Consider the following 15539-nt stretch of genomic DNA (forward strand, 5'->3'; position numbering starts at 1 on the left):
TTGTCACCGACTAATAGAGAGAACTCTGGCGCTGTGATCATTCAGCTATCATGGGCATGGAGGAAGGAAAAAGAAAGGAGGGAGCATTACGTCACGTGATTGAAGCCTACCTTGCCGGCCCAACATGTAATCGAAACGTCAGAGCGCGCGGTAGCTTTTAGTACTACCGGTGAAGTTCTATTTTTGAACCTCCTCCGTCAGTCGATCGGTCTGCGCCGAACGAGCGCGCTTCGATTGAAAGGCACCGGGCGCCTTACCCAATGCCTCGGCAAATCTCATTCCTTGCGTGATCTCGACGCAAAAGGTCACCTGTTGGGCCGACACTGCTGGCTTCAAAACGGTTTGGCTTGCCAAGGCTGGCTGCGTGACGTAGTGGTCCCTCCTTTCTTTCTCTTTCCTCCATGATTATGGGAATGATGGGTAGTACGCGGATTTGCCTAAACTTCATGCTTGCGGCTTCGAACGCAGTTGTGGCTTTGTTTATTGTTGTGCTGGCATTTGTTTAGGATAAAAAAAATGGATCGTTGTGAACTTCGTGACCATGCAGATTTGAATTGGTGAGCCTAAAAAGGTTAAGGTGGTGAAGTGTAACTGCTGAACGCTTGCTGGACTTCGTCTTACGACAAAGCAGCTGCAGGCCACACGGAGCCAAAAGAAGGCGAATGAACGAAGCTTAAAGAAATACGTGACCTACCCATCATTCCCATACTGACTGAAGCACCATACGTTGCAGCTCCCATAGACACTAGCGCCAGAGTTCACTCTAGTGTATATATAGGAAACTCTATGTTGTGCTGACTCCGCGAAATTTGGCGGCCTATCGCAACTACCTTAAAGGCAAAATCAGTCCTCTAGCACGCAGAATACTTTCACAAGCAGCAGAAGGCCGTACTGAGGGAGACTGGAAACATGTCATATGGATACCTGGCCACTGTGGAGTCAGAGGCAACCAGCTAGCTCATGCCTCCGCCCGAGCTCTCTTACCCCGGGACTCTAACTTCAGTGTAGGGACTCCAGCCCTTCCAGATCAGACGGCCCACTTGACCACATACACTGAAATGTTACAAAACCAAAGGCTTGCGCGGAGGAAATATCCTCCACCACATCCTCAACTCAGTAAAGCCGCACAGGTAGCCTGGCGCCGCTTACAAACGTTGTCGTATCCCAACCCACACGTACTCTCCAAAATCGACTCTGACAAGTGCCCCTCACAAACATGCAGGTTATGCAACGCTAATCTAGCTACACTTTATCACATGGCATGGGAGTGCCCGTGCAACACATCCAAAACAGATGTATTTAAGGATTTCAGTAGAGATGGATGGGAGGCGGCACTGTCCTGCCCGGACCGGGGGGTTCAAGAGGCCCTGGTGGCCCGCGCAAGGACTGGGGCGCAAGCCAATGGGGTCCCGGACTAGGGACTCCACCCATTCAGCAATATGTGTAATAAAGTTTCTCATCCATCCATCCATCCGCGAAATTTTCAGACCAACGAGAGGTGTACAGCTTCGCTGCAAAAGAAATGAAAGCCAGTTCGGCGACTGGGAAACCTGAGTAAACAGCGGAGCTTGCAAGCAACTGCCACCAGCTGGCGAACGCAGATCTTTCTTTAAATCATCATATTTTCCTTCTTTTTATTTTATTGGTCTCTTTGTACACCTTCTTTCTTGTTTCTTTTATCTTTCTTACTGTCGTTATCTATTTGTGTATTGCCCTCTCTCCTCCTAACCCTCGCATCACTTCTCCTCAGCCTCACTACTCTATGCTATGCTATACTGCACATGATTAGAACAAAGATAGTAACAGCGTGAACGGGACAAGGACGACAAAGGAACGAAGACCACGGGACACGGGACGTTCCTCTGTCGTCCTTGTTCCATTCGCGCTGTTACTTTATTTGTTCTAATTTTGAACCAACTAGCCCTCATCAAGTTGTTACTGTACATGGTTGTGCTATGGTATACTGTCTCACATCCTTCTTTCCCTCCTCCTCACCCCATCACGTGTCCTCCTCATTCTATTATAACTGACCCTCACCCTCACCGCCCTTTATCACCCCTTGCTATACTGTAGTATGCATGGCTATGCTATGCTTGGAGGTGCTTGGCACCAGGGACGTAGCCAGGGGGGGGGGGGGGGGGGCGTTGGGAAGATTTAACCCCCCCCCGAAAATTTTCTATTTTGCTTGGTTATATATACATGCACACATACGAACGCATACACGAACATACACCCAGTATGGCAGGATACCCCCCCCCCCCCCCCGCTGAAAAAAATTTCTGGCTACGCCCCGCTTTCAGTGGCGCATGCCCGCCCGAGTTGTTGTGTCCCACGCCGGAATTACCCCTAGCTTAAAGAGCTCCGCTGTTAATAAATAAACAGGCGGGCGGTTATGCGCAACTTGGGTGGCTTAGTAGCTGTAGGATGTTAAACAACTGAATCCCTGCATATCTTGCACGTCCTGCGCTAAGGTAGAAGGAAAGGGCAGCGCTTGACTCTCTTGTTCCCTTTTCGTAACTTGTCCGTTCACTCGCTGTGCTCTTCTCCTCAGGTGAAACTTTGCTGCACCATGTTTTGTCAACAGAAACATTAGTTTAAAAACGTGTAGTTGCTATCGTGCAATGTGCCACAACATGCGTCAACTGAAGCCGCGATAAGCAAGAAAGGGACAAAGGAACAGAAGCAATTTCTCTTATATACAAAAATGTTTATTTTTGTCATAAACTTATCCAAACATCTTAATATGTACAAGTTTGTCCAGTTAACAGCATCGTATTTTAGCTGCATACGTTTTTTTTAACACTGGGTAGGATTTACAGTACAGCGTACCACAGAGTTTGTGTGTTTGATTTCCTCAGACCATTAGCGTACAAGTCGTTCCGTTCAAACAGGCAGAACGACAGCGTTTGCGGGATGTTGAGCGAGGTGTTTTTTTTTTTTCCCTAATGGGATTTCCGCAAAACATGGTGCAATGGCGCCGCTGAACACACAGTTGTAGCCACGGGAATATACAGGTTCTCCGACAATGCGCAAACACTATTCGCCATCAAGTATCACAATTCCGGCCGAGGCACATTAGTCGTGTGTTCAGGAAATACACCACTTACGCAAGGATATTAGTGCAATTAGAGCAGCTACAGGGGCTAGTTGGTGTTGCATCTTGGAAATTCGCGCTTTTTTTATCGTACGAGGACGGACTGAGTACACACACAAACACAGAGCGCTGTGCGCTCTGTGTTTGTGTGTGTACTCAGTCCGTCCTCGTACGATAAAAAAAGCGCGAATTTCCAAGATGCAAGGATATTAGCTCCGAGTGTAAGTAAGAAGCGAGGACAAAGGTGTACGTGATTGTTTAACATTATTTTTATAGCGAGCCCACCACTGCCTAAGTTTTGTTTAACAGCGCGACAGAAAAGTGAACAGCGCACTATGTTCAGTTCTTTGTCCCATATGTTTGTTGCTCTGTTTAGCAAAACTTACGTCGTGCTCTACCGACAAAAATTGTCCATCTTCCCGAACCACCACTGCATGCTGTCATGCTGTGCAAATTGAGCGCGCGTCCTGAGAAGTGCTAGGTTGCCCCGTTGAGGAACCTCCACTTAAACGAAAGCTCGGGGGGTATGCGCCAGTAAACCTCTGCATCGGGGCATCTTGCTCTTTGTATTACGAAGGACATGCAGTGTACGAGCGATACGACCAACGGCCAACAGACATGGCCGAGAAAACACGTGTACGATGCTGGATATACTGACCAAGTCAGAGAAAATTTTCTCTTCGCGTACTACTGATCACCTACGCTTAAATTTTTTCACCCTTAAGGATGTTCCCTTGTCCCATAGGTAACCACCTCATCTTTACGGCTGTAGGAAATTTTTATTACACTTAGCATCGAGCTTAACAGCAGGTACAATGAGAAAATGCATCATTAAAAACTTTGCACTGATTCTGACCATCTGATGCGCGTAGAAACATTTGATACGAGGATTAGGCAGCGCTAGCTTAGAAAATTTATTGCGCTTTCCTCGTCCTCTGTGCCCCTGCCATAATTTTTACTTGCGATGAAACGGCTGCGAACAAGAAACTTGTAATTGTTTTTTTACCTATACGATTGTTAGCCATTGGACAACCAAACACCCTTTTTACACGTGTAAAGGTGCAGAAAATTTCAGTGTGTACGGAGACGCTTTCGTGACTCCTTTAATATTGTACCTTGTAGGCTACGTGGGTCGTAGATTCCGTTCTGCACGGACCGTATAGCTCAGCGCTCTTCTCCTCACTGCGTGCACGCTGACAGAGCCGCTGCGCAGGTATTCGACTCAGCTGTCCCCACCGAACCACTTTGGTGTCGTTATCACGCATCGGTTTCTAGACACTCTCACATCTGCTGACCGGTGGCGCTAGACGACGGGCTTGCCAACCTTAGGTTTACTTCTCGTTGAGCCTACGATATAAGGCTGCAAGCATTCTCCCAGCCGATCAGGAGAGGAAAGAAGCTGAGAAAGTGACAGCGCTTTGAAAAAGTAATGTCGCTGTTGGCTTATTTCTTATACGTATAGCCTGTGTTGACATCGATGATCTATAACCTCGTTTACGTCAATGTGACAGTAGCGTATCGCATCACAGTAATATTTACACTTCCCGTCGTCTGAAACTGTCCGGGACTAGTTCCTGGATAGTAAATTCCACTGGTGATTGGAGATCAGCGCGTGCCGGCGTCCGTCACACTTTTCTCTCTCTCGTTCGATGCAGTGCGCCAGCGTGTAGTGGTACATTCACCGCGTAAGTCAACTTACCTGTCTTAGTGTACGCTGTCTTGGTGCATTAATGCGATTCATCTTTCTAGTGTACTGGAACCGCATGGATGCGACGCGCTAGAAATGCGATGCGATACGCCACTTGCCACATTCGCGTAAATGCGTATTACCCGCAGCGAAGGCGAACTCATCGGCTCGCGTCGCCCTCTTTGGAACATGCCTGTCTTAATACGACTGCGACAAGTCCTTGAGGGTGGAACTGAGGCTTTCGTAAAGACCCCCAACGAGAAAGTTATGCGACAGCTCGGGTTACCAATAAAGCGGATGCAGTGGCGTAGGACGGCAAAAGCCCGCGTCGAAACATGGTTTTGTGTTATAGTTCCACTCACCTCATAAAGTCGAGGCGTTCGCTTGTTGGCCCAAAGAGATTGTTGCACGGTATAGGTACATTCAAGGTGTCTGAAAGACATCACAGGGACTGCAGAGTAAACGGCATCGGGGTGACACGTCTGCACGGCAAAACGTTACGAATTCCACGTACGTATAAACATTATTCAGTCATTCGCGAAAACATGCCGGGAAAAATTTGACGTTCCACCCCATTGTTCCTCGTCACACTGCTAGCACGATTTTCTTGGAAGTCGCTCGAACTGGACTTGACTGCGCTTTCGTGCGAGTGTCTTCTTCCGTTAAAGAACAAAGCTTACAAACTGCTTGACCCGTCACGGTCACACCATGTGGCTGCCCAGCTTTCCGAGAACGCAGCTGACCGCCGCAGTCTGCGGATGGCTGGGTACTGCGCGCACAATGGAGTCCTGCGCACACGGTGCGTGACTTGAGCTTCGCGGTAGCAGTGCTTCACTATGGTCGAACGACTCGTGTGGAAGGGCTGCTGCCGAGGGCGCATAGATGACACCGGTGCAGCACTGCTCGGTCTCATCAATGGTTGGTTCTTCTTCGCTAGGAGGTATCTCCTGCAAAAATACGTGGGTATTATCTGTGAAAGTTGACACGACTTCAAGCGCTGTTGTGTGTACGCGTCTTTTCTGAGACAGCTTCCGGGAGACTATATGGGCTGTCCCAGGCAGAGAAGGGCACATTTAACATTTCACTGTACGAGGCCCATAAATACAGTGCACGTATTTAACATTAACCTATAAGAAAATACCCATATCACAAACGGCGAATAATAAGCTTCTTAATGTGCAGACTCACGATTATATATAGGGCTGGCTCTTTAAGGTGGCAAATATTTGATGCAGCACTGGGAAAGGTAGCGCTACGTGTTAATATTATATAGACGTAGATTTATTGTAGGCTTGCTTTACCAACAAAGTACCGTTTACAGCGCATCTCTTTGGTTAGAACACATTGCAGCCTGCTTGTATCAACCACATGCAGCATAGACTTCGGTGAATAGTGTTAGCCGAAACGTAGCTTAAACGTTAGCAGAAGAGCACAGGGTACGCAAGGTATTTGCCCTTTTTTTAATACTTAGCATCCACTAGGAAATGCCTTCACACTTTTCCTTATAATCTGGATTTAATGCGCCGCTACTCCATAACCCGTAGGTTCTTAGATAATAGTGCCATTAGCATGCTAATTGCGCTGCCGCTGGTACTGTGGCAAGAAAACTTTGCGAATCTTGTGCTTTGTGCTTACAGTTATGGCGTGGCCAACGTAAACATCACTCGTCGCCATGGAGTGTCCGTCGAAGGTGGACTCGTGGCTTGCCGAATTGCAGAATTGCATGTCCGCTGAAGGGCCGACAGAATTCTTCTCAGATGCTGCGAATAAAAAAAAATTACAGCATATCCACGGGTGAATGATGAAGAGCTTGGGCGAAGCTCCTGAAGCAATCATGGTTACACCGTGAAATGTTCAGTGGTTTCGCCCAGCAGCAATCAAAGCGATACGCCGCTTTGATTATTTTTCCTGTTTCCTTTTTTCCTTCATTTATTTATTTATTTTATGATTTTTATTTCTTTTATTTTTCATTTTTTATTTATTTATTTATTTCTTATTTTATTTTTTTCTATCTCTATGGGACAGCGCCATCTAGTATATCGTCACCCAACTGCAGTTTGCATGCATATCTATAGGACAACGCCATCTATTGAATGATACGGGAGACGCGACGGCGGGGACACGCCGCATGGAGCGACGACCGACCAGGTGATGTTATAAGGAGCTCCGCTCCTAAAAAGAACAGCAGCGCTGAATAAGCTCCTACTTCAGGACCATAGCAGCGGCCTCTTTGGATATGACTGGTTTCGCTTATGAAACGTGCATGTGTTCTCTTTTCCGACAATGGCGACTGCGCTATCACGAGGATGACGTAATCGCCGGCGTTCACATCCTTCCCAGCGCCGCACTCCTGACCCCTTGGTAGTTATGAAGAACTGTCGATGGTACTTTCGATAGCATAAAATCAACCCTGAGTGCGTGGTATATGATGGAGCAGGAGGAGCAGGCTGAAGGGCGAGAAAGTTGACATGCTTGTGTTCCTTAACCAGAAAGCTTGGATGACATGCACTGATTAAGCTGAACTGTCCTGCTGTAGCGGAAAGGAAGCCATTACATGTGGCGGAACTGCGCGGATTCAAATTTATATTGTCTCTTGTGATTCCAAAATAAAAAATATTAAGAACTAAGTTTGTTAATTGTAAGGTGTCGTGTAACTGATTACTTTTTAATACGAGTTTATTGATGAACTTTAACAATGTGCTTCATTGGGCTGGTTGATGCTGCATGGTAGACGAAGAATAAAAACAGCGCTAAACAAGGGACGAGAAGGCGCCGTGTATGTGTCCTCTTCTCGTCCCGTGTTTAGCGCTGTTTTTATTCTTCGTTTATTGATGGACATATTCCGGAATTTTCACTGCGGAAATAATTTGTTTCTTTCGCCGAAAATTGCTCATAAATTAAACTAACTGAATATTGCTGAAAGTAGGCTATCGCATCCCTCTCTCTCTCACCAAACGGCTTTCAGTGACAATCTACGACACCAATCACCCTACAGTACCCGGCTTAATGCTGTCACATTGAAGTGATCATAAGAGCGCTGTATTATTAGCAGCGTACCGGCAAGCCGCCGTCTCCTCCTCCGACGGCGGCGTACGAGGCAGGCGGCCAGAAGTCCGTTGAGTAGCAGCGTGGCGCATGCAGCCACGGTGACGAGCAGGTACTGTGCCACCGTCGCCTGGCGTCCACCCAGTGCGTCCATGACGGCTCCGCTGTGAGGCCAGCTGAACGCTGCCAGTAGAAGTCACGTGCGTTTCAGCTGTCACGTCCGTCGGTGATGGCGGACGTGAATGTGTCCACCAGTGTGCCTACCCGTGATGCCTCGTGTTCGTGTACTCCAATTTAAATGGCAATTTTATTGTGCAAACACTTCACCTAAGCTATTCATCTTGTCCTTCTTCAAAGATCGGTGGAGCTGGTCACACGCATATAAACTTGTTCATGTGTGTGGTGTGGTATAGATTTCTTTGATATACGCCGAAAATGATCTGACGGCTAAGCAACCCCTAGCTTCTCTTCGACACATCACACACAGACTTACCAATACAGTTAACTTAATAGCGTCTGAATGCGAGCCAGTTTGTACGTATCCATAGGTAAAACAGTTCAAAGGAAACACGGCAAGGAAACAGCGCTAGTCCTGTGTCTATAGTCCCTGTTTCCTTTGCGCTATTTTACCTATGGATCAACATCCCATTGATGAAAGCTACTGAATGGTATACCGTTTTCGCAGTAGCTCGCATGGTGAGCACTCGTGATTTCTCTCATATCATGTTCTGTACATATAGTGTTTTACACTTGGCGCTGCTTGAAAGCTAAAGGTCGATCAGCGCTCGTTACCTTTCGTCGTGACGGCGGGTGACTCGCGGCTGAAGGTGCTCTCGCCGAGCGCGTTGCGCGCCTGCACGCTGAACGCGTACTCGACGCCGGGTTCGAGTCCCATCACGAGCAGCTCGGAAACTCCCTGTGCCGCAGCAGTGTGCTCGTAGCGGATGGAGCCCGGACCTCCTCCGAGCCGCCGCGTGCGCACACGGAACTGCTGCTCGAGGCCTCCGTCGAAGCCGGGAGACCACACCAGCAGCACGCTCGAGTGGCTCACGTTCAGCGCACGCACGGCCGTGGGCGGCTCGGGTTTGCCTGCGTATAGAGAAGGGTATCTGATTGGACGAATCGGTACACATGCATATTTTACAAACAGCACGGACACACAAGGTACTATACACGCCTCATACTCATAACCCTCACATTAGATTAAACAAAGTGGAGTAAAGTGCGTTAGTGAGGCATCAGCGTCAACAAATAGCGAATAAACAAATTTCTAGGGCGACTGTTTGATAAACATGTAGTCCCCGTGTTTGTTGTTTCCAAAGCAAAAGCGTTACTTCGCTACGTTGGCGAAAACGTGCACCCACCGGGCGTCCACAAAACCCATGTCCAGAGGTCACGTGACCTCTCCACGCCGCGGCGCTTACAACAGCCGCAGCAACTTGCAGGGGCGGATTAGGAGAGAGCGATCTCCTCAGTATAAAACAGCAGAAGGGGAACCCCCGACTCGAAGGGAGCGCGCCATTGTCCGCCGTATCTGTTGGCCTTCAACTTCAATGGAGGCATACTGTCTCAGAAGCATGCATAGCTGCAGTGAGCCTGATGTGGACGTTGTAATCATATATATATATATATATATATATATATATATATATATATATATATATATATATATATATATATATATATATATATATATATATATAGCGTCGACAACGGCAGAACACTAGTCTACGAATAGTTCCCTTAACGAGGAGGGACAAGCGTGAATTGAAAGTGTATGCTGTACAACCAAGTCGGCAAATTCTAGAAGGGCTGGGTAGGGCAAACATAGGAAACCGGCTCAACAAACTAACGCTAAACTTTGAATATTGGTGAAATAGTGTGCGAAACATTGACGTGCTCGATGGACTCGTCGACGAAGCGGTCGGAAAGCTGCTGTACGTGCAGAAATACGTTCACGGAGAAATAAGTGTGTGGCTCGAATTCACGACGGGATCGGCACACATCGGATGCAGGAAGAGCAAGCGATTTAGGCTGAACGAATCCAACATTCTACAACACAATTCGGCCTCCGACATTGCCTTATCCCTTATAACACAATTCCGCAACACAACTTTGCAGTACCCCTCCCTAACAACCTAGTCAAAGGAAACGCTTTCGCGTTGTCATCTCATAAGAATATGCTTAGGGGCTCTCTGCAACTTTCTATCTTTCTTTAAAGGGGCCCTGCAATACTTTCCCAAGCAATCATCGAATCGCTTCATGAAAGGTGCTTATTGCCTCACGAATCGACTGCCGCAAAAATATTTAGAATCCGTCAAGCACGAGCGGAGTTACAGGGATGTGTAGCACGCTTCAGGCGCTTTCTCTCTCCTTTCGTGCAAGAGAGCGCGCTGAAAGCTACACAGGAAGAGGATGACAAGGGGGCAAGAAACTGTGTTCGTTCACGGTCGCCCAATGATTCATTGAGCGGCCGTGGTCCGTTAGTCAGCGCGCGTCATGACCTTAAATACTTTTTTTTTGAACGCGCGGCTTACCTTCGGTGTGATCGCGATCGAGCGCGCGGGCACGTCGCAGCATCCTGCGGCGGCCACGGTAATTATGTAGCTCATGATGCTCAAATAAGCCAATGGCCGTGGACATTGTGTTTATGGCGAGGTCATTGGGCATTATGATATCATTTGTCGACTGAAGAGTGAGCGATTCTAGCTGACCTTGAGAATTAATTGTAAATTCCAGGCTGCGTGCTGCGCTATAGCGTTTGGCTCACATGTTCTCAGGAGCATCGACTACCGATCGGCAGCGTTTTCTGACCATGCTGAAAAAGTGTTGCAGGGCCCCTTTAAGGATTGAGGGCGTCGAATTCTTGTCACATTGGTTCGCACAGGGTTGTTAACTTTCTTTTTATACGTATGTGTGATTTATAAGGTGGTGAGGATCAGGTAACATCAGACCTGTTGAAAGACGGTGGAGAGATTATGTTAGAGAAACTGGCCACCCTGTATACGAAGTGTCTCTCGACGGGGAAGATACCAGAATCTTGGAAGAATGCCAACATCATCTTGATTCATAAGAAAGGGGACGTCAAGGACCTGAAAAATTACAGGCCCATCAGCTTACTGTCCGTTGTCTACAAGCTATTTACAAAAGTAATTGCTAACAGAATTAATACGTCATTAGAGTTCAATCAACCAAGGGACCAGGCAGGATTTCGTACAGGATTCTCAACAATAGACCATATTCATACTATCAATCAGGTGATAGAGAAATGCGCGGAATACAACCAACCCCTATACATAGCCTTCATAGATTACGAGAAGGCATTTGATTCGGTGGAGACATCAGCAGTCATGCAGGCACTGCGGAATCAAGGCATCGACGAAGCCTATATAAACATAATGGAAGAAATCTACAGCGGATCCACAGCCACTATAGTCCTCCATAAAGAAAGCGACAGAATCCCAATAAAGAAGGGCGTACGGCAGGGAGACACGATCTCTCCAATGCTATTCACCGCGTGTTTACAGGAGGTTTTCAGGGCCCTAGATTGCGAAGAATTAGGGATAAGAGTTAATGGAGAGTATCTCAGTAACCTGCGATTCGCTGATGACATTGCATTGATGAGTAACGGGGGAGACGAATTACAGCTCATGATTACTGAACTGGATACGGAAAGTAGAAGAGTAGGTCTGAAAATTAATATGCATAAAACTAAAGTAATGTGGAACAATGTTGGCAGACAACAGCGCTTTGCGATAGGTGGCGAGACACTGGAAGTTGTAAAGGAGTACGTCTACTTAGGACAGGTAGTAACCGCGGAGCCGAACCATGAGAGTGAAATAACTAGAAGAATAAGGATGGGATGGGGCTCATTCGGCAAGCATTATCAAATCATGAATGGCAGTCTACCACTATCCCTCAAGAGGAAGGTATATAACCGCTGCATCTTACCGGTACTTACCAACGGAGCAGAAACCTGGAGACTTACAGAGTTGTTCAACTTACATTGAGGACGACGCAGCGAGCGATGGAAAGGAAAATGATAGGTGTAACCTTAAAATACAGGAAGAGAGCAGAGTGGGTCAGGGAACAAACGGGGTTAAGGATATCATAGTTGAAATCAAGAAGAAATGGATATGGGCGGGGCACGTAGCACGTCGGCAGGATAACCGGTGGTCATTAAGGGTAACTGACTGGATTCCAAGAGATGGCAAACGCGTGAGGGGGAGACAGAAAATTAGATGGGTAGATGAGATTAAGAAGTTTGTAGGTATAACGTGGCAGCAGAAAGCACAGGACCGGGTTGATTAGCGGAACATGGGAGAGGCCTTTGCCTTGCAGTGGGCGTAGACAGGCTGATGATGATGATGATGATGATTTATAAGGATAAACCTTCAATCGTGAATCATCGCTCGTGTCGTCCCTTCCTTTCCTAGTAGTTTTTCATCATGCTGTTAGTAAAATATACGTCGAGAATGATCGGCGCACTATTCACGAGAGCGAAGGGTTCTCGACGTACCCCTGGGTAGCACCGTGAAGCGGGACCAGTCGGAGCCGAGCTCGTTGCGCGCGGTGCACGTGTAGCGGCCGTAGTCGCCGGACTCGACCCTCTCGACGGACAACGTGGACTTCCAGCGCACCACGTCATCCTGCTCGCTGCGCACGACTCGCCGCGTGTCTCCGCCGCCGTCCAACGACACCTTGCCGAAAGACCAGACGAACGCGGGCACCGGGGCACCTTGGGCAGCACAGGACAGCGACAGCGGCCGGCCCAATTCGGCCGCCAGCGTCGTCTCGCGGGCCTGAAGCATGGCCGCCTTGACTGCGCCAAGAGGAAGAACTGTTACCGACGTTGCGCTCGATGGTGGCCTTTTGTTTTACAGCTGGCCTAATTCGCTAAGCAGTATCCACTACAGTGTCGCTCCTTTCAAGACTACGTTTTTTAGTGTGTATGGCGCGATGACTGTCCCTCGTGAGGTTAAAGTTACAGCGCAAACACACTAGACGCCACGCGACACACACAAGCACTGTTAACAAGAATGCTGATAGAGGAGCGTGTCTTGTTGCTCATATTAATTCTTGCTGCAACTGTGAGGCGCGATTTGAAGGGACGTCGATCCTAGGCAGAAGTGAGAACGAGCATGCGCGGATGGCCTTAAGGAAAAGAGCTCAACTATCTATCAGTGACACTTCGTTGTCCATGCACTCGTCTGAATATGATTTCATGTGTTCGCGTATCTGACGCACTGGCTGCCAACGTTGTTTAACTTCTTGAAATAGAGATATTATTGCGTGCGCATGTACGGTAGTGTTTCTTTGTGGCTTATATATGAATTGACGTATGAAGGAATAAAGCAGTTGATAGTAAAACAGCGCTTGCATGTGTCGTCTTTTTTTTCGTGGGGCGTCTTGTGAGTTTACGCTGTAACTTTAACCCCGAGAAAATGCACCAACTAGGACCAAATGAAGTTTTATTAGTGCTCGTCGGCTTAAAGGTTCCCGGAAACTCCAGAAAACTAATTGCCTGGATTACTTTGCCTTTGACAATATTCACTTTCGCGTAGGCACGCAATTTCTGTACAGCATCTGTCAGGAACACAGAGGACAACACACAATTAAGGCAGCGCTTTGTCCTGTGTATTCTTTCACCGCCCTGTTGTTTCAGCTGCTTCGCCGTAATATTCGCCATATGTCCTACCAGGAAAATTTTAAGAGCATTTTTCTCTGCTTTGAAGACATATTTTTGCAGGTAGGAAACAGCGATTTCGGTTAAGCCCTCAGCATGCATGTATATCTCTTAGCTTCAGTATTTTGGCATTTGCAAGGCTGTTAAAAAATCCGGAACATTTAAAGTCCCGGAGCTATGCACCCGCTGTGCTTTTCTTGGCCACATTATGTGTTAGGTTTCATGTTGTTATACAATCTAAGAAAAAGAGATTACCTGTTACTCTTTCCGGAGAGCCCTGACTCTCCACATACCAACCCTCCGCGTTGGTCTGGTGGTTATGATGCTCGACTGCTGACCTGAAGGTCGCGGGATCGAATACCGGCCGCGGCGGCCGCATCTCTATGAAGGCGGAATGTTTGAGGCCCGCGTACTCAGATTTAAATGCACGTTAAAGAACCCCAGGTGGTCAAAATTTCCGGAGCCCTCCACTTCGGCATCCCCCATTATCATATCGTGGTTTCGGGACATAATATCCCAACAATTATTATTATTACGCCACATAACTCTCCTTAAAGATACACGCTCTTTTTTAGAGAGACGCGCCTCCCACGACTCTCTGAAAAAGGCATAATGATGTCCAAAAGAGAGTTATAACGTGTATCAAAGTTGTATCTATATGTGGCAAGTCAGAACTCGCACAAAGAGAGGAACAGGAATTCTTTAGAATATAGCTGGGCGGCAATTGGACCCCTGCGATCATCCGTGTCCCGCCAAGCTTGCGAAGCTTCGAACTCACACTTCACGATAAGCCTGGCGGCGCGTGCGACGTGGCTTCCGAGTCCGTTGTGGGCGACGCACTCGAACAGGCCTTCGTCCTCCCTGCTCACGTTGAACACCGTGAGGAAGGCACGGCCGCGCTCGAGCAGCAGCTTAGCGCGGTGCCTGAGGTCGAACCCTGGTCGCCGCCACCGGACCACATCGTCCGTCAGTGGGTCCGCGTCCGCGGCGCATGCCAGCGAGGCGTTCTCGCCCGCACCGGCCAGCACTTGCTCCGTTATCTTGGTGATGCGCGCAGGGTCTGCGCAGTCGTCATGGTGACACTTTTCACTGGGAAATCGGCGCACTTATACCTTTCGCAACTGACGGCACTGTTGGCCCTAACTTACATCAGTAAATCAGAAGAAAAAAGCAATTTTTTATGCTGTATGTCGCAGTTTGCTTTTTTGCAATGCAATATGCAATTGCTCGTTGCAAAGCAAAAGCAGTTAATAACATAGATAGATAGATAGATAGATAGATAGATAGATAGATAGATAGATAGATAGATAGATAGATAGATAGATAGATAGATAGATAGATAGATAGATAGATAGATAGATAGATAGATAGATAGATAGATAGATAGATAGATAGATAGATAGATAGATAGATAGATAGATAGATAGATAGATAGATAGATAGATAGATAGATAGATAGATAGATAGATAGATAGATAGATAGATATTAAACGAAGAAAAGACAGGGAGGTTTGCTAGATCGAAAATCTTGTTTAAATACCTCTCACTATACTATACAAGTGGAGGAGGTGGGATGAATCGAGTACTCACTATCCTTCGATACTGCCGCCTTCGCTCCAAGACTGTCTTTCCAATTTTCAACCATTGAATATTTTTTTATTTACACGTTAAGAGAAGGTTTATTAGTTTGGTACTGCCGAAAATTTGCTTATTGGTTTGGGAAATAATGTGTAACCTAACTACAGGTAAGCTTTGAACTGTTCTGCTTTTATAAAACTTGCTACATTTAACAGCAAACCGAGTTTAGTATTTGTTGGAAACAGTTATTTTTAAAGTTTTCAAGGTTGATGGCAAAATCACAAATGAAAAAAATATGATACTCAGTGAGGAACGAAGCTTGCAACTTCGTAACTTCTCACCGGAAATCGACATCCCCGTTTTGTAAAACTACGAATTCTGAAGCGTTTAAACGAGACAACGCGAATGTATTTAGTTACCAGTTTAGTGGAGGAATTACCGTGTTATGG

General features: G+C 47.2%; 1 protein-coding gene across 1 annotated transcript in view; it reads right to left on the minus strand.

Annotated features, from left to right (window-relative positions):
• Positions 1 to 5476: 5476 nt before the first annotated feature.
• LOC119393097 (nephrin) overlaps positions 5477 to 15539 on the minus strand; it is a 36753-nt gene continuing 26690 nt past the window's right edge. The window contains exons 15-20 of the mRNA XM_037659920.2: positions 14291 to 14572; positions 12346 to 12648; positions 8619 to 8915; positions 7839 to 8009; positions 6417 to 6541; positions 5477 to 5728 (exon numbers count right to left, since the gene is read on the minus strand). Of these exons, the coding sequence (XP_037515848.1) occupies positions 5483 to 5728; positions 6417 to 6541; positions 7839 to 8009; positions 8619 to 8915; positions 12346 to 12648; positions 14291 to 14572 (1424 nt within the window). The 3' untranslated portion in view covers positions 5477 to 5482. The remainder of the gene's footprint in view (positions 5729 to 6416; positions 6542 to 7838; positions 8010 to 8618; positions 8916 to 12345; positions 12649 to 14290; positions 14573 to 15539) is intronic.

This window comes from Rhipicephalus sanguineus, chromosome 5 (assembly GCF_013339695.2).
Source record: "Rhipicephalus sanguineus isolate Rsan-2018 chromosome 5, BIME_Rsan_1.4, whole genome shotgun sequence".
Classification (NCBI taxonomy): Eukaryota; Metazoa; Arthropoda; class Arachnida; order Ixodida; family Ixodidae; genus Rhipicephalus; species Rhipicephalus sanguineus.